Raw genomic sequence first — 27,350 nt, forward strand, 5'->3', positions numbered from 1 at the left:
GTGTTCTGTACACCTACCTTTCCTTTCACCCTAACAGGAATATACTGTCTTTGGATTCTCATTTATCTCTGAAGGCTTCCTGTTTTCCAGTCATCCCTATACCTGCAAACATTTGCCCCCAATCAACTTTTGAAAGTTCTCCGTGACTACCTGGTCAGGTCCAACCCACCCTCCCGTCCTGGCACCTTCCCCTGCCACCGCAGGAATTGCAAAACCTGCGCCTCACCTCCATCCAAGTCCCCAAAGGAGCCTTCCACATCCATCAAAGTTTTACCTGCACATCCACCAATATCGTTTATTGTATCCGTTGCTCGCAATGCGGTCTCCTCTACATTGGGGAGACTGGACTCCTCCTAGCAGAGCGCCTTAGGGAACATCTCCGAGACACCCACACCACTCAACCACACCGCCCCGTGGCCCAACATTTCAACTCCCCCTCCCACTCAGCAAGGACATGGAGGTCCTGGGCCTCGTCCGTCGCCACTCCCTCACCACCAGACGCCTGGAGGAAGAACACCTCATCTTCCGCCTCGGAACACTTCAATCTCAGGGCATCAATGTGGACTTCAACAGTTTCCTCATTTCCCCTCCTCTCACCTCACCCCAGTTCTAACCTTCCAGCTCAGCACTGTCCCCATGACCTGTCCTACCTGCCAATCTCCCTTCCCAACTATCCACTTCACCCTCCTCTGTGACCTATCACCTTCATCCCCACCCCCATTCGCCTACTGTACGCTTTGCTACCTTCTCCCCAGCCCCACCCCCTCCCATTTATCTCTCCACCCTGGAGGCTTCCTGCCTCTATTCCTGATGAAGGGCTTTTGCCCGAAACATCAATTTTCCTGCTCCTTGGATGCTGCCTGATCTGCTGTGCTTTTCCAGCACCACTCTGATCTAAACTTTTGAAAGTTAGAGTCATAGAGATGTACAGCATGGAAACCGACCCTTCGGTCCAACCTGTCCATGCTGACCAGATATCCCAACCCAATCTAGTCCCACCTGCCAGCACCCGGCCCATAGCCCTTCAAACCCTTCCTATTCATATACCCATCCAAATGCATCTTAAATGTTGCAATTGTATCAGCCTCCACCACTTCCTCTGGCAGCTCATTCCATACACATACCACCCTCTGCATGAAAAAGTTGACCCGTAGGTCTCATTTATATATTTCCCCTCTCACCCTAAACCTATGCCCTCTAGTTCTTGCCTAATACCATCAAAATTGGCTTTCCTCCAATTTAGATCTGGTCTACCCCCTTCCGTCACTATTTTTGAAACTAATAGAATTATGGTCGCTGGCCCCAAAGTGCTCCTCCACTGACACCTCAGTCACCTGCCCTGCCTTATTTCCCAAGAGTAGGTCAGGTTTTGCACCTTCTCTGGTAGGTACATCCACATACTGAACCAGAAAATTGTCTTGTAGACACTTAACAATTTCCTGTCCATCTAAACCATTAACACTATGACAGTCCCTGTCTATGATTGGAAAGTTAAATTCCCTTACTATAATAGCCCTCTTATTCTTACAGATCACTGAGATCTCCTTACAAATTTGTTTCTCAGTTTCCCACTGACTGTTGTGAGGGAGGGGGGTGTGTGGCTATAATACAATCCCAATAAGGTGATCATCCCTTTCCTGTTTGTCAATTCCACCCAAATAACTTCCCTGGATGTATTTCTGGGAATATCCTCCCTCAGCACAGCTGTAATGCTATCTCTGATCAAAAATGCCACTACCCCTCCCCTCTTGCCTCACTTTCTATCTTTCCTGTAGCATTTGTATCCTGGAACATTTTAAGCTGCCAGTCCTGCCCATCCCTGAGCCATGTTTCTGTAATCCTATGATTCCCAGTCCCATGTTCCTAACCATGCCCTGAGTTCATCTGCCTTCTCTTTAGGCCTCTTGCATTGAAATAAATGCAGTTTAATTTTTCAGTTTAGCTCCAGGTCTAACCAGTTAACTATTCTCAACTGCAAATACTTTGTGTTTATGGTTTTGAGGAGCAGGACATTGTGAGTGTCTCCGTGCTGTCTCTAGCTGCTCGAGATCAATTTTGACTTTGACCTTTTATTTAATGCATATCTTTGCTTGCACTGTCGTAATGGATGTTGAACATTGACCCAGCTCACTGGCACCTTCTTGTGGCCAGTCACTGGAATAGGTTCTCTAGCATTTTGGCAGCACCCTTTCACATTGTGAAATGTGGCAGGGTTAAACTCTGAGGGGAAGCACTGGATTAGTGGTGCTGGAAGAGCACAGCAGTTCAGGCAGCATCCAACAAGCAGCGAAATCGACGTTTCGGGCAAAAGCCCTTCATCAGGAATAAAGGCAGTGAGCCTGAAGCGTAGAGAGATAAGCTAGAGGAGGGTGGGGGTGGGGAGAGAGTAGCATAGAGTACAATGGGTGAGTGGGGGAGGAGATGAAGGTGATAGGTCAGGGAGGAGAGGGTGGAGTGGATAGGTGGAAAAGGAAATAGGCAGGTCGGACAAGTCCAGGAGACAGTAACTGAGCTGGAAGTTTGAAACTAGGATGAGGTGGGGGAAGGGGAAATGAGGAAGCTGTTGCAGTCCACATTGATGCCCTGGGGTTGAAGTGTTCTGAGGCGGAAGATGAGGCATTCTTCCTCCAGGCGTCTGGTGGTGAGGGAGCGGCTGTGAAGGAGGCCCAGGACCTCCATGTCCTCGGCAGAGTGGGAGGGGGAGTTGAAATTTTGGGCCACGGGGCGGTTTGGTTGATTGGTGCGGGTGTCTCGGAGATATTCCCTAAAGCGCTCTGCTAGGAGGCGCCCAGTCTGCCCAATGTAGAGGAGACCTCATCGGGAGCAACGGATACAATAAATGATATTGGTGGATGTGCAGGTGAAACTTTGGATGTGGAAGGCTCCTTTAGGGCCTTGGATAGAGGTGAGGGAGGAGGTGTGGGCGCAGGTTTTACAGTTCCTGCGGTGGCAGGGGAAGGTGCCAGAATGGGAGGGTGGGTCGTAGGGGGGTGTGGACCTGATCAGGTAGTCACGGAGGGAACGGTCTTTGCGGAAGGCGGAAAGGGGTGGGGAGGGAAATATATCCCTGGTAGTGGGGTCTTTTTGGAGGTGGCGGAAATGTCGGCGGATGATTTGGTTGATGCGAAGGTTTGTAGGGTGGAAGGTGAGCACCAGGGGCGTTCTGTCCTTGTTACGGTTGGAGGGGTGGGGTTTGAGGGCGGAGGTGCGGGATGTGGACGAGGTGCGTTGGAGGGCATCTTTAACCACGTGGGAAGGGAAATTGCGGTCTCTAAAGTAGGAGGTCATCTGGTGTGTTCTATGTTGGAACTGGTCCTCCTGGGAGCAGATACGGCGGAGGCGGAGAAATTGGGAATACGGGATGGCATTTTGGATGTGGATCTTGGGAAGGAGGCAGAACAGGGCAGTGCGGGGTTCCCGGACTATGAGGTTGGAAGCTGTGGGTGGGAGATCTCCTGAGGTGATGAGGTTCTGTGTGGTCTGGGAGGTGATGTGGGGTGGGGTCATGGTCGAGGGAGCAGTAGGAAGAGGTGTCCTCGAGTTGGCGTTTGGCTTCAGGGGTGTAGAGGTCAGTGCACCAGACTACCACTGCGCCCCCTTTATCCGCTGGCTTAATGGTGAGGTTGGGATTGGAGCAGAGGGATTGGAGGGCTGCGCATTGAGGGTGAGAGGTTGGAGTGGGGGAGGGGGGACGACAGGTTGAGGCGGTTACCCCGCATTGCCCGGTTCTACCTCCTTCCCAAGATCCACAAACCTGACCACCCTGGCCGACCCATTGTCTCAGCATGCTCCTGCCCCACTGAACTCATCTCTACCTACCTTGACACTGTCCTATCCCCCCTAGTCCAGGAACTCCCCACATACGTTCGAGACACCACCCACGCCCTCCACCTCCTCCAAGACTTCTGTTTCCCCGGCCACCAACGCCTCATCTTCACCATGGATATCCAATCCCTCTACACCTCCATTCGCCATGACCAGGGCCTCCAAGCCCTCCGTTTTTTCCTCTCCAGACGTCCCCAACAGTACCCTTCCACTGACACTCTCATTCGTTTGGCCGAACTGGTCCTCACCCTTAACAATTTCTCCTTTGAATCCTCCCACTTCCTCCAGACCAAAGGCGTAGCCATGGGCACACGTATGGGCCCCAGCTATGCCTGTCTCTTTGTTGGCTATGTAGAACAGTTGATCTTCTGTAATTACACTGGCACCACTCCCCACCTCTTCCTCCACTAAATTGATGACTGCATTGGCGCCACCTCGTGCTCCCGCGAGGAGGGTGAGCAATTCATCAACTTCACCAACACATTCCACCCTGACCTTAAATTTACCTGGACCATCTCTGACACCTCGCTCCCCTTCCTGGACCTCTCCATCTCCATTAGTGACGACCGACTTGACACTGACATTTTTTACAAACCCACTGACTCCCATAGCTACCTGGATTACACCTCTTCCCACCCGATCGCTTGCAAAAATGCCATCCCATATTCCCAATTTCTCCACCTCCGCCGTATCTGCTCCCAGGAGGACCAGTTCCACCATAGGACACACCAGATGACCTCCTTCTTTAGAGACCGCAATTTCCCTTCCCACGTGGTTAAAGATGCCCTCCAACGCATCTCGTCCACATCCCGCACCTCTGCCCTCAAACCCCACCCCTCCAACCGTAACAAGGACAGAACGCCCCTGGTGCTCACCTTCCACCCTACAAACCTTCGCATCAACCAAATCATCCGCCGACATTTCCGCCACCTCCAAAAAGACCCCACTACCAGGGATATATTTCCCTCCCCACCCCTTTCCACCTTCCGCAAAGACTGTTCCCTCCATGACTACCTGGTCAGGTCCACACCCCCCTACGACCCACCCTCCCATTCTGGCACCTTCCCCTGCCACCGCAGGAACTGTAAAACCTGCGCCCACACCTCCTCCCTCACCTCTATCCAAGGCCCTAAAGGAGCCTTCCACATCCATCAAAGTTTCACCTGCACATCCACCAATATCATTTATTGTATCCGTTGCTCCCGATGTGGTCTCCTCTACATTGGGGAGACTGGGTGCCTCCTAGCAGAGCACTTTAGGGAACATCTCCGAGACACCCGCACCAATCAACCAAACCGCCCTGTGGCCCAACATTTCAACTCCCCCTCCCACTCTGCCGAGGACATGGAGGTCCTGGGCCTCCTTCACCGCCGCTCCCTCACCACCAGACGCCTGGAGGAAGAACGCCTCATCTTCCGCCTCGGAACACTTCAACCCCAGGGCATCAATGTGGACTTTAACAGCTTCCTCATTTCCCCTTCCCCCACCTCATCCTAGTTTCAAACTTCCAGCTCAGTAACTGTCTCCTGGACTTGTCCGACCTGCCTATCTTCTTTTCCACCTATCCACTCCACCCTCTCCTCCTTGACCTATCACCTTCATCCCCTCCCCCACTCACCCATTGTAGTCTATGCTACTCTCTCCCCACCCCCACCCTCCTCTAGCTTATCTCTCCACGCTTCAGGCTCACTGCCTTTATTCCTGATGAAGGGATTTTGCCCGAAACGTCGATTTCGCTGCTCGTTGGATCCTTGCCTGAACTGCTGTGCTCTTCCAGCACCACTAATCAAGTATTTGGTTTTCAGCATCTGCAGTCATTGTTTTTACCTCTGAGGGGAAGGAGACAGGCGAACAGGTGACTGAACAAAGCTGAAATTTACCTCCGAGGAGAGATGTGGATCCTGGGGAGAGGTTTCTGTTCAGGCAGTGAATCCCAAAGTTTAGAGTCTGACAGCTGCTGATGGAGAGATTAAAATCTGGGAGGAGAGGTGAAGATACGGACGTGGGTGAGAATTCCAAAATAGGAGTTCCAGATATGGGGGAAAGATCTTGTAAATTAGTTTTCCAGCCTATGAAGGTGGACCTGTTTATCCGGGTAATGGGTCTACAGTAACGTACTGTTTTGTTTTTCAGACCTGTCTTTCCTGGAACGGTTAATGAGTGGGAACACCCTTTACCAGAAGAACCCAAACACTGGCTGCTATGATAAACATTTTGTAACAAAACTTCTGCGTAATTACAGGTGAGTTCACAGCCTCTCGTGAGGCCAATGTCTCTGATCAGATTATACTTTCTCTCCTAGGCCCATCAACTCTGATCATCATTTTTCCTCGTTCTGAGGAATACTCCTCTCTCTAAAGCATTAACTCTGCTTTCTCTCCACTGTTGCTGCCAGTCCTGCTGAGTTTCTCCAGCTATTACTGTTTTTATTTCCAATTTTCAGCATCCACAGCATTTTGCTTTTATTTGATGTCTGTCTCTCCGTCCGTTTTGGGTTTGATTTGCAGCTCCTGGTGCTCTGACCGGTTGGTTAGTGTCAGTGTCGAGCTGGATCCTGATCAGTGAGTTCTCCTGTAGGCTGTTCCTGGACAGTGTGTGTGTGTGAGTCCTCATCGATCCAGCCTTTCACAATCTCCAATCCAACTCCTTTTCCCTATCCCTGTGGGCCCCCTCTACCAGCTGAGGTGAGTTGCCTCCCAGTCAGGTGATGCTGTGCGTTTTTGGAGATATAACTCCAGTGGTACTGGGAGCATCCCATTCCCTCACCGGGTCCCTGTTCTCTTTGTGAAATTGGCTAAAGGCTTTAGGTAGGACCCCACTCACTCGTGCACAATCTCGCTTGTTCCCCTCCTCCTCTTGCCCTGAGATTCTGAGGTTAGTGGAAATGTGATAGGTTCAATGTTCAAGTGAACCATTGTGTGACTCAATGAGGGCAAAGTTCCTTTACTGAGGTAGAAATGGTTTTAAGATCCTTGGGAAGTGATTGGTCTTTTGGACTTTCATAATCTTTTGAAGGAAGGAGTGGTTGCTGGTTCCTTTCTGAAGTTAAATACTGTACTTCCACTATTCAATTATATTGAGCAAATTGGTGAATATTGAATTGTAACAAAAGAAATCCACTTTTTAAAAATACTACAAGGTGATGCAGTTTCCAAGTGGGACAACAGACCTTTCTGTTTCCCCAGTTCCACTGTTATTGGAGAGTGAAGGTGGATGAAGGATGAAACCACCCTGTCCATTGAGGGTCCTGTGAGGTGGAGGGTAGGGTCTGGTTTAGGCTGCCCCAGTGGGAGGAGATGAGGTGAGATGAGGCTCCAGTGCCCACAGCGTTGTAGATGTAGAACTGTGACATCGCCTGATCAGGCCCCTCAAATAGTCCGTTGGCAGATGCTGAACTCTGCTGGGGCAGGTTTCTGGCACAGTCTAGTCACACAGTGGGAGAGTCTGTGGAGTAAGCACTGAGCCCTTGGGACCCACTGTTGACCACTGACTGACGACCTTCCTCTTTCGGAGATATCCATGGTCTCTTACAGTCTCGAGATTGGGAACTCGCTCCATATGGAGAGAGTTACTCCCCCTGCGATTTAGGGTGAGGAGACTGAGATGGGGTGGCACTCCAAAGCCCTAAGTGTCCGGTTTGGCACTTGAGGATTGACAATGTAATCTTCTGGCTCTCCTAAGAGGCAAGAAATATCTGCTTACATAAAGTTTTCCTCTTGGTTTGACAAGGGAATTATATCCAGGAGTTATTCATGTTGGTGATATATAACATTCAAAGATGGCTGTCAGTGAGTAGCAGTGGTATATTTGGGAAGCTAGATATTGATGCAACTTCAGAATTTGGTCATCTAATCCCTAACAATACCATGTTATATGAGCTTGTAGCGTGTTGCTCCTTCGTCAGGTGAAGTCTAGTGCTCCAAAAGCTTGTGATTTTAAATAAACCTGTTGGGTATAACCTGGTGTTGTGTGATTTCTGGCTTTGTCCACCCAAGTCCAACACTGTCACCTCCATGTCATGGCTACTGATCTTTTTCGGGCAGAGATGGACAGATTCTATATTAATGAGGGAGTCACAGATTAAACTTAGAACAGTACAGGCCCTTCGGTCCACGGTGTTGTGCCGAGCATTTATCTTGACCTGAGACCAACCTAACCCAGACACCCCTCAATTTACTGCCGTCCATGTGCTTGTCCAGCAGTTGCTTACATGTCCCTAATGACTCTAGTCCCACCGCTGGCAGTGCATTCCACACACCCACTACTCTGTGTAAAGAACCTACCTTTAACATCTCCCCCAAACCTTCCTCCAATTATCGTACAATTATGACCCCTTGTGACAGCCATTTCTGCTGTGGGGAAAAGTCTCTGGCTATCTACTGTCCCTCTGCCTCTCATTACCTTGTACACCTCAATCAAGTCACCTCTCTTCCTCCTTCTCTCCAGTGTGAAAAGTCCATAGCTCACTCAACCTCGCTTCATAAGACAAGTCCTCCAGTCCAGGCAGCATCCTGGTAAATCTCCTCTGCACCCTATCTAAGGCATCTACATGCGTCCTATAATGAGGCGACCAGAACTGGACACAATATTCCAAGTGTGGGTCTAACCAGGGTTTTATAGAACTGCAGCAAAACCTCACTGCTCTTAAACTCAATCCCCCTCTTAATGAAAGCCAAAACACCATATGCCTTTTTAACAACCCTATCAACTTGGGTGGCAACTTGGAGGGATCTATGTACATAGACCCCATGGTCCCGCTGTTTCTCTACCCTGCCAAGAATCCTGTTTTTAACCCCTGTATTCAGCATTCAAATTCAACCTTCCAAAATGAATCGCTTTGCATTTATCCAGGTTGAACTCCATCTGCCATTTCTCAACCCAGCTCTGCATCCTGTCAATGTCTTGTTGTAGCCTGCAACAGCCCTCGACACCATCTAAAACACCACCGACCTTTGTTCATCGGCAAGCTTACTAAGCCACCCTTCCACTTCTTCATCCAAGTCATTTAGAAAAGCTACAAAGAGCAGAGGCCCAAGGACAGATCCCTATAGGACACCACTGGTCACTGACCTCCAGGTGGAATACTTTCCATCCAGTATCACTCGCTGTCTTCTTTTGGCCAGCCAAATTTCCCTGTATCCCATACCTCCTAACTTTCTGAATGAGCCTACCATGGGGAACCTTATTAAATGCCTGACTGAAATCCATAAATACCACATCAACTTCGTCAACTTGTCTCGTCACATCCTCAAACACAATAAGGCTTGTGAGGCATGACCTGCCCCTGACAAAGCCACACTGACCATCTTTAATCAAGCGATGTTTTTACATATAGTCATAAATCCTATCTCTCAGAATCCTTTCCAGTTCCTTGCTTACCACAGACGTAAGACTGATTTGGTCTGTCAATCCCAGGGATTTCCCTATTCCCTTTCTTGAACAGAGGAACAACACTTGCCTCCCTCTGATCAGCCACTACTACTCTCGTGGAGAGTGAGAATACAAAGATCATCTCCAGAGGTGCAGCAATCTCATTCCTCGCTTCCTGCAGTAACCTCGGATATATCTGCTCCGGCCCTGGGGACTTCTCTATCTTGATGCTTCCCAGAATTTCCAGCACATCCAGTTTCTTAAAATCAATCTGTTCAAGTCTTTTAACTTGGTCCAAGATGTTCTCACTCTCAACAAGGTCCCTCTCTCTAGTGAATACTGGAGAAAAACGCACATTTAGGGCCTTTCCTACCTCTTCAGACTCCAGGCACAAGTTCCCTCCCCTATCCCTGATCGGCCCTACCTTCTCTCTGATCATTCTCTTATTCATCATGTATGTGTAGAATGCCTTTGGGTTTTCCCTAATTCTTCCTGCTGACGGTTTTTCATGCCCTCTCCTACCCCTTTCCTAGCTACCCTGTAATCCTCTAAAGCTGTGACAGATCCTTGCTTCCTCAGGCTTGAGTAAGCTTCCTTCTTCCTTTTGACGGGAAGCTCCTCAACTCTTGTCATCCAAGACTCCTTCACCTTCCCATTCCTGGCCTGGGGCAAAGTTATTCAACACTCTCAAATGCTCTTTAAACAGCCTCCATATTTCTGTTGTCCATTTCCCATAGGACACTTGTTCCCAGTGTATACTCCACAGCTCCTCCAGTTTAATAGCTGTATAATTTCCCCACCCCCAATTAAATACCTTCCCATACTGTCTGCCCCTATTCCCCTCTATGGCTATGGTACAATGAGGCAGCTCTGGTCACTGTCACTGAAGTACTCTCCTACTGAGAGATCCGACACCTGGCCTGGCTCGTTGCCTAGCACCAAATCCAATATGGCCTCCCACCTCGTCAGCATATCAACATATTGAGTCAGGAATTGTTCCTGGACACACCTGACAAAATCCGCTCCATCCAGATCATCTGCTCTAAGGAGGTTCCAATCAGTAATGAGTTATTGGTGGTTGATGGGAATATGGAGTTAAGATTACAATCAGATCAGCTGTGATGTCATAACACGGCAGAGCATAATCGGGGGAGAGAATGGCTGACTCCTTTTTAATTTGTGTCTGAGTGTTGTCAAACACACAAGGTGCTGCTGGGAAGGAAGCAAGAATGTGTTAAAAACAATGACTGCAGATGCTGAAAACCAAATACTGGATTAGTGGTGCTGGAAGAGCACAGCAGTTCAGGCAGCATCCAACGAGCAGCGAAATCGACATTTCGGGCAAAAGCCCTTCATCAGGAATAAAGGCAGTGAGCCTGAAGCGTGGAGAGATAAGCTAGAGGAGGGTGGGGGTGGGGAGAAAGTAGCATAGAGTACAATGGGTGAGTGGGGGAGGCTTCAGAGCAGAGGAAATGACCTGGGAGTTGCAGTGGGAGAGGGACTCCCTGAGATTCTTGTAGAGAGAGGAGGAAAACTTCTTCAAGGCAGGCATCCTTGCAAGAGGATTCGCAGTAGGGTTAAAATCAACGAGGTAAAAACAATGACTGCAGATGCTGAAAACCAAAAACTGGATTAGTGGTGCTGTGGATGCCTGCCTTGAAGAAGTTTTCCTCCTCTCTCTACAAGAATCTCAGGGAGTCCCTCTCCCACTGCAACTCCCAGGTCATTTCCTCACCCATTGTACTCTATGCTACTCTCTCCCCACCCCCACCCTCCTCTAGCTTATCTCTCCATGCTTCAGGCTCACTGCCTTTATTCCTGATGAAGGGCTTTTGCCCGAAACGTCTATTTCGCTGCTCGTTGGATGCTGCCTGAACTGCTGTGCTCTTCCAGCACCACTAATCCAGCAAGAATGTGTTGCCCTGTCAGGATGAAGAAGGGTGTAAAGCTGCATATGAAACTCTGGGTCTTTTGGGCTGAATGTCCTATTTCTCTGCTGAAGTATCCTGTAATTAAAAGGGAAATTCCGATTGTCCATAAGTTAGACTCTTTTGAAGTTATCTAACGTTCCTATGTTTTGTCAGATCGCATCCAAGTATCCTGAGAATTCCCAACGAATTGTTCTACGATAATGAGCTGAAAGCACATGCCGATACGTTAATCAGTCACTCTTACTGCCAATGGCAAGAGCTACCAAAGAAGGTATGTTTGACAGTGGGAGCTTTATCTTGATGTTTGATTTATACACCCAGGGTGACTCTCTGTATTCCGCAAATTCTCTCACCTCCCCACCACCCCCACCCCCACCCCCACCCCCAGAGTGAGACTCCAACCTCCAGCTCTGCAGAGTTAACCCAACTCGATGCAATCAATATTTTAATTCTGCTTTTTGTCTGCGTAGTAGAAGCAGAGAGAGACTACTGAAGGAAAATTGTTGCTGTAGTTTTGAGGGTGTGCTCATTATAACTTTTGCGGAGCTCTCTTTGTCTCCTGTCTGTATGATACTCTCCTCCTGTCTGAACTGCCCAATATCACAAAGTTACATTTAATATACCATCTTGTTTCAGAAGTCTTGAACTGGACTTTTGCTTTTACAGAACAAGAAAACATTGATAGTCCTTGACCTCTGTATTCCTTTAGCCCTGCAAACTACAAACTTTGGAATTGCAAAATCTGGACAATTTTCCAGGCTTGGGCTGACCAGTGGCCAGTAACATTCGGCCACCCCACACATGCCAGGCAATGGCCATCACCAAAAGGAGAGAATCCAACCACTGCCCCTTGACATTCAATGGTGTTACACTCACTGAATCCCCCACTATCAACATCCTGAGGGTCTTCATTGACAAGAAACTCAACTGTCTTAGCCTATAAATACTGTGGCAACAAGAGCAAGTCAGAGGCTAACTGAATACTGTAGTGAGTAACTCATCTCCCTGACTCCCCACAACCTGTCCACCATCTACAAGGTACAACTCAGGAGTGTGATGGAATGCTCCCCACTTGCCTGGATGGGGGCAGCTCCAACAACACTCAAGAAGCTTGACACCATCCAGGGCAAAGCAGCCCACTTGATTGGCACCACATCCACAAACATCCCCTCCCTTCACCACTGCTCAGTAGCAGCAGTATGTACTATCTACAAGATGCATTGCAGAAATTCACCAACAATCCTTAGAAAGTACCTTCTAAACCCATGACCACTTCCATCTAGAAAGAAAAGGGCAGCAGATACATGGGAACACCACCCTTTGCAAGTTCCCTCCAAGCCACCTCATCTTCCTGCCTTGGAAATAGATAGCCGTACCTTTACTGTCGCGGGTTAAAATCCTGGAATTCCCTCCCTAAGGGCATCTTGGTCATCCACAACAAGCTTTCTTGGACCCTTCATGTGGACGCACTGGTTACAAAGGCCCAACAACGTCTCCTCTTCCTCAGGCAGCTGAGGAAATTTGGCACGATGGCAAATATCCTTGGCAACTTTTATAGGTGCACCATTGAGAGCATTCTGTCTGGGTGAGTCACTATCTGGGATGGCAACTGTACCATTCAAAATTGGAGACGGTTACAGAGAGTGGTCAACTCGACCCGGACAATCACAAAGGCCAACCTCCCATCTATAGAATCCATTTTTTAAAAATGTTTTTGCCGCTGCTTACCTATTATTTACTTATCGATGCTACTTAACTCCGTGACCTGCCTGTATTGCCCGCAAGACAAAGTTTTTCACTCTGCCTCGGTACACGTGACAATTCAATTCAATTCAATTGTGGCTCTACCTACAGCACATGGACTGTAGTGGTTCAAGAAGGCAGCTCACCCCTACCTTCTCAAGGGGGACAATTAGGGACAGACCAGCCACCAATGCCCACGTGCCATGAATAAGTTCAGGAGAGAAGAGAAAACTTGCTGGAGGAATGGGTGGTTTTGGGAAGGGGATGTGTGATTACAGTATGTGAGTGCTGATCCCTCTGGGGAAGACTGACTGACCTTGATCAGAGGCCATCCTACTGGTTTCAGTGCAATCCTGACATTGAATATATTTTTGAATTCTAGGATTTTCCAATAATCTTCCATGGAGTTCTAGGAAAAGATGAGAGGGAGGAAAAGAGCCCATCCTTCTTCAATTCTGAAGAGATCCAGCAAGTCTTGATCTATCTGAAGAAGCTGCTGACCAATCAGGGAAAGAAGGGTTTCGCTAAGATTTCACCCAAAGAAATTGGGGTGATTACGCCTTACAGGAAACAGGTTTGGAATTTCTACCTTGGGGCAGTGGAGGTGGAATTAATGAATAGCTACTTGAGAGCAATCAAAAGACATCATGCCCCCCTCCACCCATTCCCAAATTCCAATTTATTTCTGCCACACCTGTGAGAGTGTACAATCCTCTATGGGTTTGCTGTGTTCACGTCAAGAACCATCTCATGCACTTGATTCAAATTTACCTTGAACCTCTGAAGTGTCCCCTTTCTCCACTTGCCTGGCAAGTACCTCGCCTCAAACATTTTTCCAACTCCTCATATATGTGTGTGTTAGTCTCACTGCTGTCTGTTCTTCACTCAGACCCCTATGACCTCTTACACTGGTTTGAACCATTTCTCAAATTCCCATTGAAAATTCCTGTTGAATCTGTTTTTGCTGCTCCCTTTTCTGACACTGATCACTCGGTGTGTTTTTTCAAAAGAGAAGTCTCCCCATCTTTTCTTCTGGTTTATGCATCAGCAGACTTGCACAGCACAATGGAGAGGGAGTGTGATGGTTGGTAACAGAGGTGGGTTTTAGGGAGGTAATGGGGCAAAGGGAACGTTACCCACAGTGTGGAGCCTGGACAGCTAAAGGCAGTCACTGATGGGTGGGTGTAGTCAGGAAGGACTGATGACATATCACTGGGGAGGAGAGGTGTAGGCATCGATGGGGACAGGCACAGAAACACACCAAGTAATAGAGAGAGGGGGGTCTGGCATATCATTCCTGTTTTTCAAAGGGGTGTTGAAACGAGTTGTGCAGCTGTGGACCTAGCCAGGATTGTTTTTTATTCTTCATTCACAGGATGAGAGTATTGCTGGCTAGGCCAACATTTATTACCCGCCCCTAATTGCCCAAAGGGCTGTTAACAGTCAGCCACTTTTGCTGTGGGTGTGGAGTCACGTGTAGTCCAGACCAGGCAAGGATTTCAGTTTCCTTCCCTAAGGGACATTAGTGACCCAGATGGGTTTCTCCAATAATTGACAATGTGTCCAGGTGGGATTCGAACCCAGGTCCCCAGGATGTTACCTTGATTTCTGGATTAGTAGGCCAGTGATCATATAATGAGGCCATCAACACCTCAATCTAATCATTCATTGCAGGGGACTCATGTGATAAATGTGTGTAGGCTGAGTGTTTTAGCAGAACTGCTGGAGGGAAATGGAATGAAGATACAGAGAACACCTGACATCCAGATTGTGGGCTAAATCGTGGGAGAGGAGGGGTTATGCCAATTAGACCTATTGAATTAAGAAGGTTAAGGGGGTGGTTTGGTTAAACTCCTCCAGAATACTTAGCAGGAAATGGCAAGTTGGTTAAAGAGACTATTCCCACTGGTTGCTGACTCTGGAATGAGGGGTCAGAGTCTGAGATTTAGGGCCAGACCGTTCAGGAGAGATGGTAGGAAGCACTTCTACTCAAAAGGTGTGGCAGAGATTTGGAACTCTGCTTGGTCATGTGTTCATTTTTAAATCTGGGATACAGTTCTGTGAAACAAATGTATTGAAGGATATGGGCCAAAGGCAGTTAGATGGAGTTAGGTCATGGCTGATCTATGACCTAATTGAATGGCAGAACAGGCTTGAGGGGTTGAATGGCCTGTTCCTACATCCTACCTGTGAACATAGAACAGACTTGATGTTGGATGATCTCTTTCTGTGATGCTTAGCTGTGGAGACATTCGAGACAGTGCTATGCTGTTTAATCAGACTTTCTCTTGGCAGGTTGAGAAAATCCGGGAAGCAATTTACCGACTGGATGTGGAGCTGAAGGCTATGAATGACATCAGAGAGTTGAAGGTGTGTGGCAATGCTTAGGTGACTAGTAATGTTGTATTTTATCCCGGCACTGTTACCTCTTTCTTTCCAACCTGAACCTTGTGGATTTGGCATTTCCTAAATATTAATCATTTTATTCAGCAACAAGCAGTCCCTGAATAAAGCTGTCCTTTCTTTCTGCGTGGGCTTCTTCCTCCTATGATGAATTTCAGGGCCAGTTCATCTACCTACAACCTCTGGGTGGCCCAGATACATGGCTCTCCATCAGTAGTTTTGAAAGGCAGCCAGTGTTCGTTTCCCTGACATTACAACAGCCAATTTGCACACAGCCAGCTCCCAGAAACAGGAAACTAAAAGTCAAATGCTGGAAATGAGACAAAAATCAATGTGAAATACTCAGCTATTCAGGCAGTATCTGTAGAGGTAAGCAATGAACATTCAGAATTGACTTCTGAAAAGAATCCTACTTGCAAAGTTAATCGTTTCTCTGTCCACAGATGCTGCCAGACTTCCTGAGTATTTCCAGCAAGTTCTGTGTATTTTTTTTTTGGTTTAATTTCCACGTTGATGTTGATTGAGGGATAACTGGTCAAGGGAGAACACTCCCCTGTTTGTTTGTTGAAATAGCAGGAGGTGCCTCCATTTAGCATCTTGTACAGAGACAGTCCATCTGACAATGCAGGACGGTGAGTGTCCTTTTGAGAATGTGCTCATGCCCCTGCAGTAGGGTTTGACCCCACATCCTCACGACTCCAAGGAGATGGTTCTGGCAACGACACCACAGTTATTCACATTGTGGAGAAGTGAGCTTAACCCATGATGCTTAGTGCTCATTCATGTTGTCGTTTGCAGAAATGAGTTGGTTGATTCACATGAGAGCCTTAAATGTAGAGTTTGAAAATGTGGCCAAGCTATGCAAAGCAAAACTGTACCAAACGTAGCGACTGTGTTGATGGCTTTTCCTGCTGCATCAGATGGACTTTAATAACAAAAGGCAAATGAATCAGCATCTTTCCTTTTAGGAACTGGTGTTTAGTAATGGCCTTTCCCAATTGTTAGCCAGAATCACTTTACTCTCTGAGTCACACTTAAATCAACTAATTGAAGGTTTTGACTTTAGTCTGAAATTGGTGCGTTTTAACTCTTCTCAAACTCTAAACAGCCTGACTGATTTTATACAAAATCAGGAATTGTCTGCAAACCTCAACAAGTCTGACCGCACCTGGGGAGAGGAAGCAGAATTAACATTTCGAATCAAATGACTCTTTGTCAAAACTAGCGAAGTCCTGAAGAAGGGTGACCAGACTCAAAATGTTAATCCTGTTTCTCTCTGCACAGATGCTGTCAGACCTGCTGAGTTTCTCCAGCACTTTGTTTCAGATCACCAGCATCTCCACTTCTTTGTTTTATTTGACTTTTGATGTTTGATATTTATTTGGTGACTTTGTTTGTAATTGCCCAGTGTAGCCAGCACTCCGTGCTGAGACCAGGCATGGGACGTGATGGGCACAGATCTAAAGTGTTTGCGTTTCTTTAGGTGGGGTCTGTCGAGGAGTTCCAGGGACAAGAACGAAAAGTGATTATCATCTCTACAGTGCGCAGCTGTTCCAATTATTTACAGATGGATGAGGACTTCAACCTGGGCTTCCTTAAAAACCCAAAGGTACTTTTGTTACAACTCATCCCCAAACTCCACCTCGCTCCAGTGATGTTCCTTGCCACTCCATTGGATTTGAAATATAGTCACGATTGTAGGAAACATGCTCTGAGCTCCCACAACTGGAAATGTAGTCAGTCTTTTCTGAACCCTTTCATTACAAGGATGTTGCCAGGGTTGGATGGTTTGAGCTATAGGGAGAGGCTGAATAGGCTGAGGCTGTTTTCCCTGGAGTGTCAGAGGCTGAGGGGTGATCTTGTAGAGGTTTATAAAATCTTCAGGGTCATGATAGGATAAGTGGACAATGTCTTTTCTCTGGGGTGGGGGAATCCAGACTAGAGGGCATGGATTCAGGGTGAGAGGGGAAAATTATACAAAGGAGCTAAGGGGCAACTTTTTCACGCAGAGGGTGGTGCGTGTATGGAATGAGCTGCCAGAATAAGTGGTGGAGTTTAGATCAGAGTGGTGCTGGAAAAGCACAGCAGGTCAGGCAGCATCCGAGGAGCAGGAAAATCGACGCTTCGGGCAAATGCCCTTCATCAGGAATTCCGGATGCTGCCTGACCTGTGCTTTTCCAGCACCACTCTGATCTAAACTCTGGCTTCCAGCATCTGCAGTCCTCACTTTTGTCCAGAGGAAGTGGTGGAGGCTGGTACAATTACAGCATTTAAAAGGTATCTGGATGGGTATATGATGAGGAAGGGTTCAGAGGGATATGGGCCAAGTGCTGGCAAATGAGACTTGATTGATTTAAGATATCTGGTTGACATGGATAAGTTGGACTGAAGGGTCTGTTTCCATGGTGTACAGCCCTGTGACTGTTTGACCACACCATCTGTGTTTGTGATACCAGTTGAAAGATAACTAATAACTCCAGGGCACTGGAGGGAACTCTCCAGCTCTCCGTTTAAGAATAATCGCTGTGGGAGCAATTCTCTCTGCCTGAGCGAGCAAACAGGATGTCTCCTTTCAGGGTCCAAGTTTTAGGATAAGTTGGTGGCAGCTTTAAAACCGAGATGAGGAGCAATTTCCTCTCTCAAAGGGTCATGAATCTGTCAAATTCACACTGTCAAGAGTGCGGAGGATGCCAAGACACTGAATAAATTTGAGGACAGACTTTTTAAATTAGTAATGAGTTAAAAGGTTATGGAGAGTGGGCAGGAAGATGGAGATAAGAAGGTCTACTATGATTGCATTTAATCGTGCAGCAGGCTTGAGGGGCTGAATGGCCTATGCTTGCTCCTAGCCCTTCTGTTTATATGTTTCAGCCAAAAACACTAAATTGGGGAGCCCCTGTGCGACTGCTCATACTTACAAATGCAATCCCATACATGGGTATATTAATATTAAGTTTGAAGATCTGACATACACAACTACAAGGAAATTTGTATGTCTGTTTTATCTTGTCCTGTGTTGTATTTTGACTTGTGTACAAATTGACTTGTGAACGGATTGTGGTGGAACCTCCTTGCAAACCCAGGGACTGCCTGTATCTGTGACTGTGCTGCACTCCCTCTGTATTGCACGGGCAGTGTCTGTCTGGACTAGGGACTCGAGAGGTCAGAGTTCGTCATGGCAAGTGGTAATGTGTTTCTTAATGGGCTACCAATTGAATTCTGTTGCCAATCTGGATAGTCTCGGGCTGTGTGCACGGAATGAAGACGTTTGTGAATAAATCTTGAGTAATCTTCCTATCTCCTCTCCTCAATAGCGTTGTAATGTTGCACTGACCAGAGCCAAGGCCCTGCTGATAGTGGTGGGGAACCCCAAAATCCTCAGCAAAGACCCAAACTGGAACAGGTAGGTGAAAGCTCTCCTGTCTCATGCTGAGTACTATGAATTTTGCACCAATCCTAATTTTCGGGGTCTCTATCGGAGCTGGGTTTGTGCATTACCACCTGGACGAAGCTACAAACCCAAGCAGGAGAAAATTTGTAGGAAGCCGTTTCTTTTAACCGTGGCTCAGTGGGGGCGGCATGGTGGCTCAGTGGTTAGCAGTTCTGCCTCACAGCGCCAGGGTCCTGGGTTTGATTCCTGCCTGTCTGTGTGGAGTTTGCACGTTTTCCCCATGTCTGCATGGGTTTCCTCCGGGTGCTTTGGTTTCCTCCCACAGTCCAAAGATGCGCAGGTCAGGTGAATTGGCCGTGCTAAATTGCCCATAGTGTTAGGTGCATTAGTCAGGGGTAAATATAGGGTAGGGGAATGGGTCTGGGTGGGTTTCGCTTCAGAGGGGCGGTGTGAACTTGTCGGGCTGAAGGGCCTGTTTCCACACTCTAGAGAATCTGACCTAATCTAATCTACATTTTGAGCACATAACATTCTTTTAAAAAAAGTTTTGGACTTTGGAAAATTGGCTGTTTGATCAAGTTTGCATTAGGTCACGGGATAATTCCAGCCCTGTCCAGATGGGGCTCACTTTGGGGATGTGGAACATTAGTGGGGAAGGTGGAAGCCAGAGGACATTGCTGGGGGGGGGTGCGAGAGAGGACATGGGGGGGTTGTGGGGGGAGGACAGCTGAAAGCACAGTCTCTGATGGCAGGGTGATGAAAAATGGGGCTGTGTGAGGGACTTGCATTAGAGGGTGTGAGGCAGCAAGGGCTTACTGCATTGGGGAAGGCCCTGTGTGCCTTTGTAGGGAGAGTCACCATCTAAGAGGAAAGGGAGCCTTTACACCAGTCTTGCTGATTTTATAAATGTCCACCTCACTGATTTCAGTGTTTTATCTGCAGCTTCCTGAGCTACTGTGTCAATAATCAGAGTTACACTGGCTACAATTATGCAAACGATGAGATTGAGAGCGACCTTGTTGAAAGTCTTGGAAAGCTCAGCCTGGACCCTGACCCTGCAGGTATGTTCAGAAATGTTATGAATATAAGGAGTGTGTCTGGGCTTTCCTCCCCTTCATATTTGTAAAGGCAGGAAGAAGTAAAGGTGCCAGAGTCCAAAAGGGCAATGGAGCTGCTGTCTCACTAAAGAGACCAGTGACTGATGCTGATTTAACCTGAGGGTCACCACACCTCCGACGACAGAGTTTTTTACAGTAACCTCAGCCAGTGCAGGAATTGGACTCATCTATTAGTATCGATCCATGTGGCAAACCAGCCATTCAGCCAACTGAGCTATTGGAAATTTGCCGTAGAATATTAAATTAAATTAAATCGCACAAAATGTACTGCTTGAGAATAGCTTATTTGCAAGGGGTTTTTATTTGATTTGTTTGGGGATTTTGCTGTTGCATTGAGATGAGATCTGTGTCTCCTGGAGCTTAGAAGAATGAGAGGGGAACTCTTCTTCAGATGTCTATAATTCCCAAGGGCTGGACAGAATGATTCCAAGAAGCTACAGAACGAGGTGCCATGGTCTCAGGATACAGGGGGCCAGTCTGCACGGAGATGAAGAGAAATGTCTTTATTAAAAGGTGGTGAACATGTGGAATTCTGTACCACAGAAGACTATCTAGGTCCCTTTAATATATTTTTAAGAAATAACTATAGTTTTAAACATTAAAGACATGAAGGGGTTTGGGAAGTGTGTGGGATTACAGTGCTGAAGTGGCCAAGACCATTATCATATTGGATGCTCTAGAAAGCTTAATGGGCTGAGTGGCCTACTCCTCCTGTTTGTCTGTGTTTCAATTAATAGACATTCCTGACTCTAATTCCATAAGTTTAATCTCAACTGCTGTCTGATATCTCTCTCTCTCTCTTTTTCTTTCTCTTATTTCTCTTTATCTCTCTCTTTTTTCTTTTTTTTTTCTATCTCTTTTTTTCTATCTCTCTTTTTTCTCTCTCTCTTTTTTCTCCCTCTCTCTTTTTTTTTTCTCCCTCTTTCTCTTTTTTCTCCCTCTCTCTCTTTTTTTCTCCCTCTTTCTCTTTTTCTTTCTTTTTTTTTCTCTTTTCTTTTTTTTTCTCTTTATCTCTTTTTTCTTTTTCTCTCTTTTTTCCCTCTTTTTTCCTCCCTCTCTTTTTTTTCCTCCCCCTCTTTTTTCCTCCCTCTCTCTTTCTCTTTATTTCTCTTTTTTTCTTTTTTTTCTCCCTCTCTTTTTTCTCTTTATTTCTCTTTTTTCTTTTTCTTTTTCTCTCTTTTTTCCCTCTCTTTTCCTCCCTCTTTTTTCCTCCCCCTCTTTTTTTCCTCCCCCTCTTTTTTTCTCCCTCTCTCTTTCTCTTTATTTCTCTTTTTTCTTTTTTTTCTTTTTTTCTCCCTCTCTTTTTCTCTTTATTTCTCTTTTTTCTTTTTCTTTTTCTCTCTTTTTTCCCTCTCTTTTTCTCCCTCTTTTTTTTCCTCCCCCTCTTTTTTTCCTCCCCCACTTTTTTTCCTCCCTCTCTCCTTTTTCTTTTTTTTTCTCTTTTTTCTTTTTTTCTCCCTCTCTCTCTTTATTTCTCTTTTTCCTTTTTCTCTTTTTTCCCCTCTCTTTTTCTCCCTCTTTTTTCCTCCCCCTCTTTTTTCTCTTTTTTTCTCCCTCTTTTTTTTCTCCTTCTCTTTTTTCTCCCTCTTTCTCTTTCTCTCTCTCTCTCTCCCTCCCTCTCTCTGTGTCTCTCTCTGTCTCTCTCTCTCTGTCTCTGTCTCTCTCTCTGTCTGTCTCTCTCTCTCTCTCTCTCTCTCTGTCTCTCTCTCTCTCTCTCTCTCTCATCCTCTCCTTCTCCTCCACTACGTCACAAGTTGAAGTCCAGCGCGGAGGTCAGGTTTCAAACCTACCCTCACCTGCTGCAGAGGTACATTATAACAATATCACTCAACAGGTTAATTAACAATACTCAGAGCACATGAGTACATGCCCAGAGTGAAATTAGGGTGGGGGAGGAGGGGAAAATGAGATTAAACAGTTGCGAGCTCTTGAATGGAGGTCAGTTATCATATTAAAATAGTATTTGATATTTGAAGGAAGTTGGGGGGAGCGGGAGTAGAAAGAGAGTCAAAGAGTTGCTTTACATTTACAAGGTGCAGGTCGGGTGTAGTTTGACTGGGACAAGGTGCGGGGCCCGGTATAGCTATACTGGGACAAGGTACAGGTCTGGTATAGTTAGACTGGGACAAGGTGTGTGGCACGGTACATAGACTGGGACGAGGTGTGGGTGCAGTACATAGACTGGGACAAGGTGTGTGGTGCAGTATATAGACTGGGACGAGGTGTGGGTGCAGTACATAGACTGGGACAAGGTGTGTGGCACGGTACATAGACTGGGACGAGGTGTGTGGTGCGGTATATAGTTGGAGACTGGGACAAGGTGTGGGCGCGGTATATAGTTAGACTGGGACAAGGTGTGGGGCGTGGTATATAGTTAGACTGGGACAAGGTGTGGGGCGGTATATAGTTAGACTGGGACAAGGTGTGGCGCGATATATAGTTAGACTGGGACAAGGTGTGGGGCGGTATATAGTTAGACTGGGACAAGGTGTGGGGCGTGGTATATAGTTAGACTGGGACAAGGTGTGGGGCGGTATATAGTTAGACTGGGACAAGGTGTGGCGCGATATATAGTTAGACTGGGATAAGGTGTGGGGGCGGTATATAGTTAGACTGGGACAAGGTGTGGGGGCGGTATATAGTTAGACTGGGACAAGGTGTGGGGGCGGTATATAGTTAGACTGGGACAAGGTGTGGGGGTGGTATATAGTTAGACTGGGACAAGGTGTGGGGCGGTATATAGTTAGACTGGGACAAGGTGTGGGGCGGTATATAGTTAGACTGGGACAAGGTGTGGCGCGATATATAGTTAGACTGGGATAAGGTGTGGGGGCGGTATATAGTTAGACTGGGACAAGGTGTGAGGCGTGGTATATAGTTAGACTGGGACAAGGTGTGGGGGCGGTATATAGTTAGACTGGGACAAGGTGTGGGGGCGGTATATAGTTAGACTGGGACAAGGTGTGGGGGCGGTATATAGTTAGACTGGGACAAGGTGTGGGGCGTGGTATAGTTAGACTGGGACAAAGTGCGGGCGCAGTACATAGTTAGACTGGGACAAGGTGCAGGCGCGGGTATATAGTTAGACTGGGACAAGGTGTGGGGCGTGGTATATAGTTAGACTGGGATAAGGTGTGGGGCATGGTATATAGTTAGACTGGGATAAGGTGTGGGGCGCGGTATAGTTAGACTGGGACAAAGTGCGGGCGCAGTACATAGTTAGACTGGGACAAGGTGCGGGGCCTGGTACAGTTAGACTGGGACAAGGTTCAGGCGCGGGTATATAGTTAGACTGGGACAAGGTGTGGGGGCGGTATATAGTTAGACTGGGACAAGGTGTGGGGGCGGTATATAGTTAGACTGGGACAAGGTGCTGATTGGGCGCGGTATATAGCTGGACTGGGACAAGGTGCGGGGCCTGGTATATAGTTAGACTGGGACAAGGTGCTGATTGGGCGCGGTATATAGCTGGACTGGGACAAGGTGCGGGGCCTGGTATATAGTTAGACTGGGACAAGGTGCTGATTGGGCGCGGTATATAGCTGGACTGGGACAAGGTGCGGGGCCTGGTATATAGTTAGACTGGGACAAGGTGCTGATTGGGCACGTGACATCTTCTGTATCTGTCTTGAAGATTGTTGCTCTGACTTTGTCAACATAATGGAGGGAGATGGGAGAGATATCGTCAGACAGCCTGATTTGTTTGTTCTGAATTGTTCAGCAGATCCTGATGCTGTCAGCATTATCCAGCAGCAACTCGAGCCTGAATGGAGGAGTGAAGTTTGATGGGTCTGAACTTTAAACATGAAGACAACAATAACATTGCAGCTCAGAATGTCTAAAGTTTGACTGGAAGAGCTGCTTTAGTCAAATGTTTATATTAATATATATTTGTAAAGAAAATTGAGTTCTCTTAAATTGATCAAGTGCTTTCTATAAATTGTTTGATTTCAAAATTGTGAATTTTTAACTTTTCTACAATTGGGGCAGATGGTGTTATGGTGAAAGCTGCATTTCTGAATTCTGTGCTTTCCAGTGTGTTGAGGTTCTGCTGTGCAGGATACGGGTGTAGAAAGTCAACCTTCAAGCTGCCCCTGTATCAGGATGGTGAAGTCTCCTATAAATCCAGACAGTCTGGGCACCTGTAGCTGGGTGACGCTGGTTACAAAGTTCCAGGTTCCCCATCTGACCTGCATTGCACTGGGGGATTCTCAGCAGGCAGGTATTACTGTAACTAACCTTTTGCGATTTTGCAGTCATCTGCAGTTCCTGATCAACTTGCCTAGTGCCACTTTGGCACATTATGGACTGCAGAAGGTAGAATGTGCTCATCCTCCCCAGCTAGCCATGTCCAAATAGCCACTCCACTTTGAGTAGGTACTGAGTGGGCCATGGCTCCTACAATTATGAAGAAGAGGCCAGTCTGTTACTTGATTTGAACCCATGCTCCATCCTTAGTCTTGCTGGCATCCGAGCATTTGTAGATAAATTGATGTAATAATCTTTAAACTGTGATGTTTACCACACCTATTGTCTCTTTAACTGCTACTTGTTGCTCAACTTAAACAATAGTAATGAGTGGCTTAGCACTTGCTCCTTCTTAATAAAGCAGCTGCCTTTATTATGCTCATTACTACTGATCTTCATAGTTAGCAATACAATTTCCTTTGTTGTCAGAAACCGTCTGTAAATCTGCATGCATTTGGCGGGATGCACAGGTTCCTGTACTGCACCTCCAATGACTGACTGACTCCTTGCTCTGCTTCCTACTTCAAACTTGTGGGCAGAGATTTGACTTTGCTAATGTTCGGAGACATTGGGTGTCTGCCCATCATACATCTGAAATGGAAAAAACCAGAGTCTCTGAATGAATGGCTGATTGGAAACTGCCCGATGTCAGAGTGACCCTGTTTGTGTGTCTGGTTTATTTCATCAGCTGCTTTCTCCTGTACAGCCAGCTTCTCAAACAAGGTGTGGGGGTGGTGGGGGCAAAGTAATAAGAGGGTTAATTCCAGATGTTGAATGTGTTCCTTGTTTGGTCTCGAACACTCAGCTACCTGATTGTAAAATTGATGTGACTGAACTGGTGCAGTCCTCATCATTTGGTGGTTTCTAGATGAATATTTAGTTAGTTTTGTCTGCAGCATACTGTTTGGAAAAAAAGATGCAATATCTGGAGATCTCTCACACTCTCTCTAATATGCATATATAAAGAGCAGATTTGAGTGTTGGCAAATATGGTGAATTGATTCCCTGCTCCTTACCTGGTTAATTGTCTGGTAATGAAGGGAGGAAAGCTGGTTGGGACACTAAACAAACTTGCAGTTTTTCTTCCAATTTATACTGTGGTCTCTCATGTAAACTTAGATGGTTCATTGGGAAGTTTGCTTTCCATCAATTTGGATTGTACTCCCACTGAGGTAGGAGTAGCCAGATCAACTTTAAGTTACAAAGCAACTGATGTGATGTACAATGTCACCTTCTAAACTGGGGCAGATGACACACTGGACATCACTTTGTATTTGTACAGTTAACTAGCACTTCCAAAGCTAATGTGTTTCTTGTTGTAATTCACTTCCTGAACTTCTGTCTCTGCCTTTGCCTTTCCTCATAATCTTGTGGTTTTTGAAAAAAATAATTCACAGAATGTGGATGTCACTGTTTAGGCCATGTCTATTGTCCACCCTTATGGAGATCTTTTGCCTTGAACTGCTGCAGTGTTGTTAAAAAGGGAGTTCCAGGACTATAACCCAGTGAGAATGAAAGAATGGCAAGATGTTTCCAAGTCAGGATGGCGTATGTTTTGGAGGGGTGTATCTGCTACCTTTGTCCTTCTAGATGGTAGAGGTCACAGGTTTGGATTGTACTATCAAAAGCATCTTGGTGAGTTGCTGTAGTGTATTTTGTACACACTGCTGCTACTGAGCATGGTGGTAAAGCAAGTGAATGTTGAACATGGTGGATGGAGTGTCAGTCACGTGATTGTTATAAATCTTTTATCAAAATTTGTTATGGTATTGAGCTTTTTGATTAGTGACATGATATTTGGTCACCTGTCCTAATTGAAGGGCATGTGGATAGTATAACTGACATATATTGATAGTATAACTGAGGTCCTGAATGGCCAACTCCTATTTCTTACATTTGTATACCTTATGTAGATTAGTGTTGTGTCTTTTCCAATATTGTTTCATTTGAAGAGCTTTGAGATAATTTACATCAAAGCTACTATATGAATGAAAGCTACAGGTGTTTAAAAAAAAACCCAGCCATACTGAAGCAAGTTCTGATTTATGGATAAACCCAGTGATTGATGTGTTTCTAAGTTCTGAATGCAAGAAGAGGCAGAAAATGGGCTCAGAAGGAGAGACTATTTTCCAAGTATGGCTGTATTCAAAAAAAGGTTATTCACCTCTCTCTTTTGAGGACTTCTGAAATGCTAATATTTTAAGTGTCTGCTTATCAAGTGACTAAATGACGGAACTGTAGAAAGGGACAACTCAGGTTAATGTTCTTAAATTGTATTGGATTTGAAACTGGTTCTGTCTCCACAGATACTGCCGGACCTGCTGAGTTTCACCAGCAATTTGTTTGTTTCAGATTTCCAGCATCCGCAGAATTCTGTTCTATTTTGTTATCATATTCTGGGAAAAAGTCACTTGACCCGAAATGTTAACTAATTTCTCTCCACACATGATGCCAGACCTGCTGAGCTTTTCTAGCAATTTCTGTTTTTGTTTCTGCAGTAGTTTGGTTTGATTTCAGATAAACACTCAATGGGTTCAGCAACCTCTAGATGGGCTCAACACTGTGTGAGCCTCAAACCTGGCAATTTTGGGTATCAATCATCAATGTATGATATGCACAATTAAATCCAATGGAGAATTCAGGAGAAATCTTTTACCTCGAGAGGTGAGAATGTGGAATTGTGGCACTGCCGGGAGTGGTTGAGATGGTGAATACCATCAACAATGAACAGAAGCAAAAAAGGGACAAGGTGTGTGATGGAGGGAAAGGGGTGCGAGAGGCTGGCATGGCACACAAACTGTGAACTTGTTGAGCCGAATAGTCTTATTCTGTGTTGCAAATATTTTGTAATACCCCTGCTGCAATTCACTGTCTAAACTTAAAAGATGCATCTCACCCATTCATCACGTTTCCCAACATGGCGTGTTGTAGTAGGGTACTGGTAATTTAGTCTTTACCCCTATCAAGCCAGACCCCAACACTAGGCAGTTGAGGTAGTGAAAGAACCTCAGTCTTGATTTCTGACCCCTACTTCCTTTTGGTGTTATTGTTTGGATTTGAAACATTTTAAGTTAAATATGATACAGTAATGGCTGTGTATTAGATTAGATTCCCTACAGTGTACCGACCTTCCGAAGAGGAACCCACCTAGACTCCCCTGCATTCACCTAATACTACGGGCAATTTAGCATCTCTACAAATCTTTGAGCTTTTTAAAGCAGTAGTGCTGAGTATTACAGTTTTGTATTTGTTGGCTACACTGTGGGGAAGAATGGAAAAAGAACAGGTGTAAACAGCCAACCACTGCTACACAAGAGAAAC

At 46.3% G+C, this 27,350-nt stretch overlaps 1 protein-coding gene across 2 annotated transcripts in view; it reads left to right on the top strand.

Moving 5' to 3' along the window:
• The window catches only part of LOC140467487 (putative helicase MOV-10), a 90,219-nt gene extending 65,692 nt beyond the window's left edge, over nt 1-24,527 (top strand). The window contains exons 15-22 of one of the 2 annotated variants that reach the window (XM_072563900.1): nt 5,959-6,067; nt 11,280-11,397; nt 13,252-13,443; nt 15,165-15,239; nt 16,756-16,881; nt 18,587-18,675; nt 19,606-19,724; nt 23,503-24,527. In XM_072563900.1, coding sequence (XP_072420001.1) covers nt 5,959-6,067; nt 11,280-11,397; nt 13,252-13,443; nt 15,165-15,239; nt 16,756-16,881; nt 18,587-18,675; nt 19,606-19,724; nt 23,503-23,567 — 893 coding nt within the window. In that variant the 3' untranslated portion in view covers nt 23,568-24,527. The remainder of the gene's footprint in view (nt 1-5,958; nt 6,068-11,279; nt 11,398-13,251; nt 13,444-15,164; nt 15,240-16,755; nt 16,882-18,586; nt 18,676-19,605; nt 19,725-23,502) is intronic. The other variant, XM_072563901.1, reaches the window with a different exon arrangement.
• The last annotated feature ends 2,823 nt before the right edge of the window (nt 24,528-27,350 follow it).

This window comes from Chiloscyllium punctatum, chromosome 45 (assembly GCF_047496795.1).
Source record: "Chiloscyllium punctatum isolate Juve2018m chromosome 45, sChiPun1.3, whole genome shotgun sequence".
Lineage (NCBI taxonomy): Eukaryota > Metazoa > Chordata > Chondrichthyes > Orectolobiformes > Hemiscylliidae > Chiloscyllium > Chiloscyllium punctatum.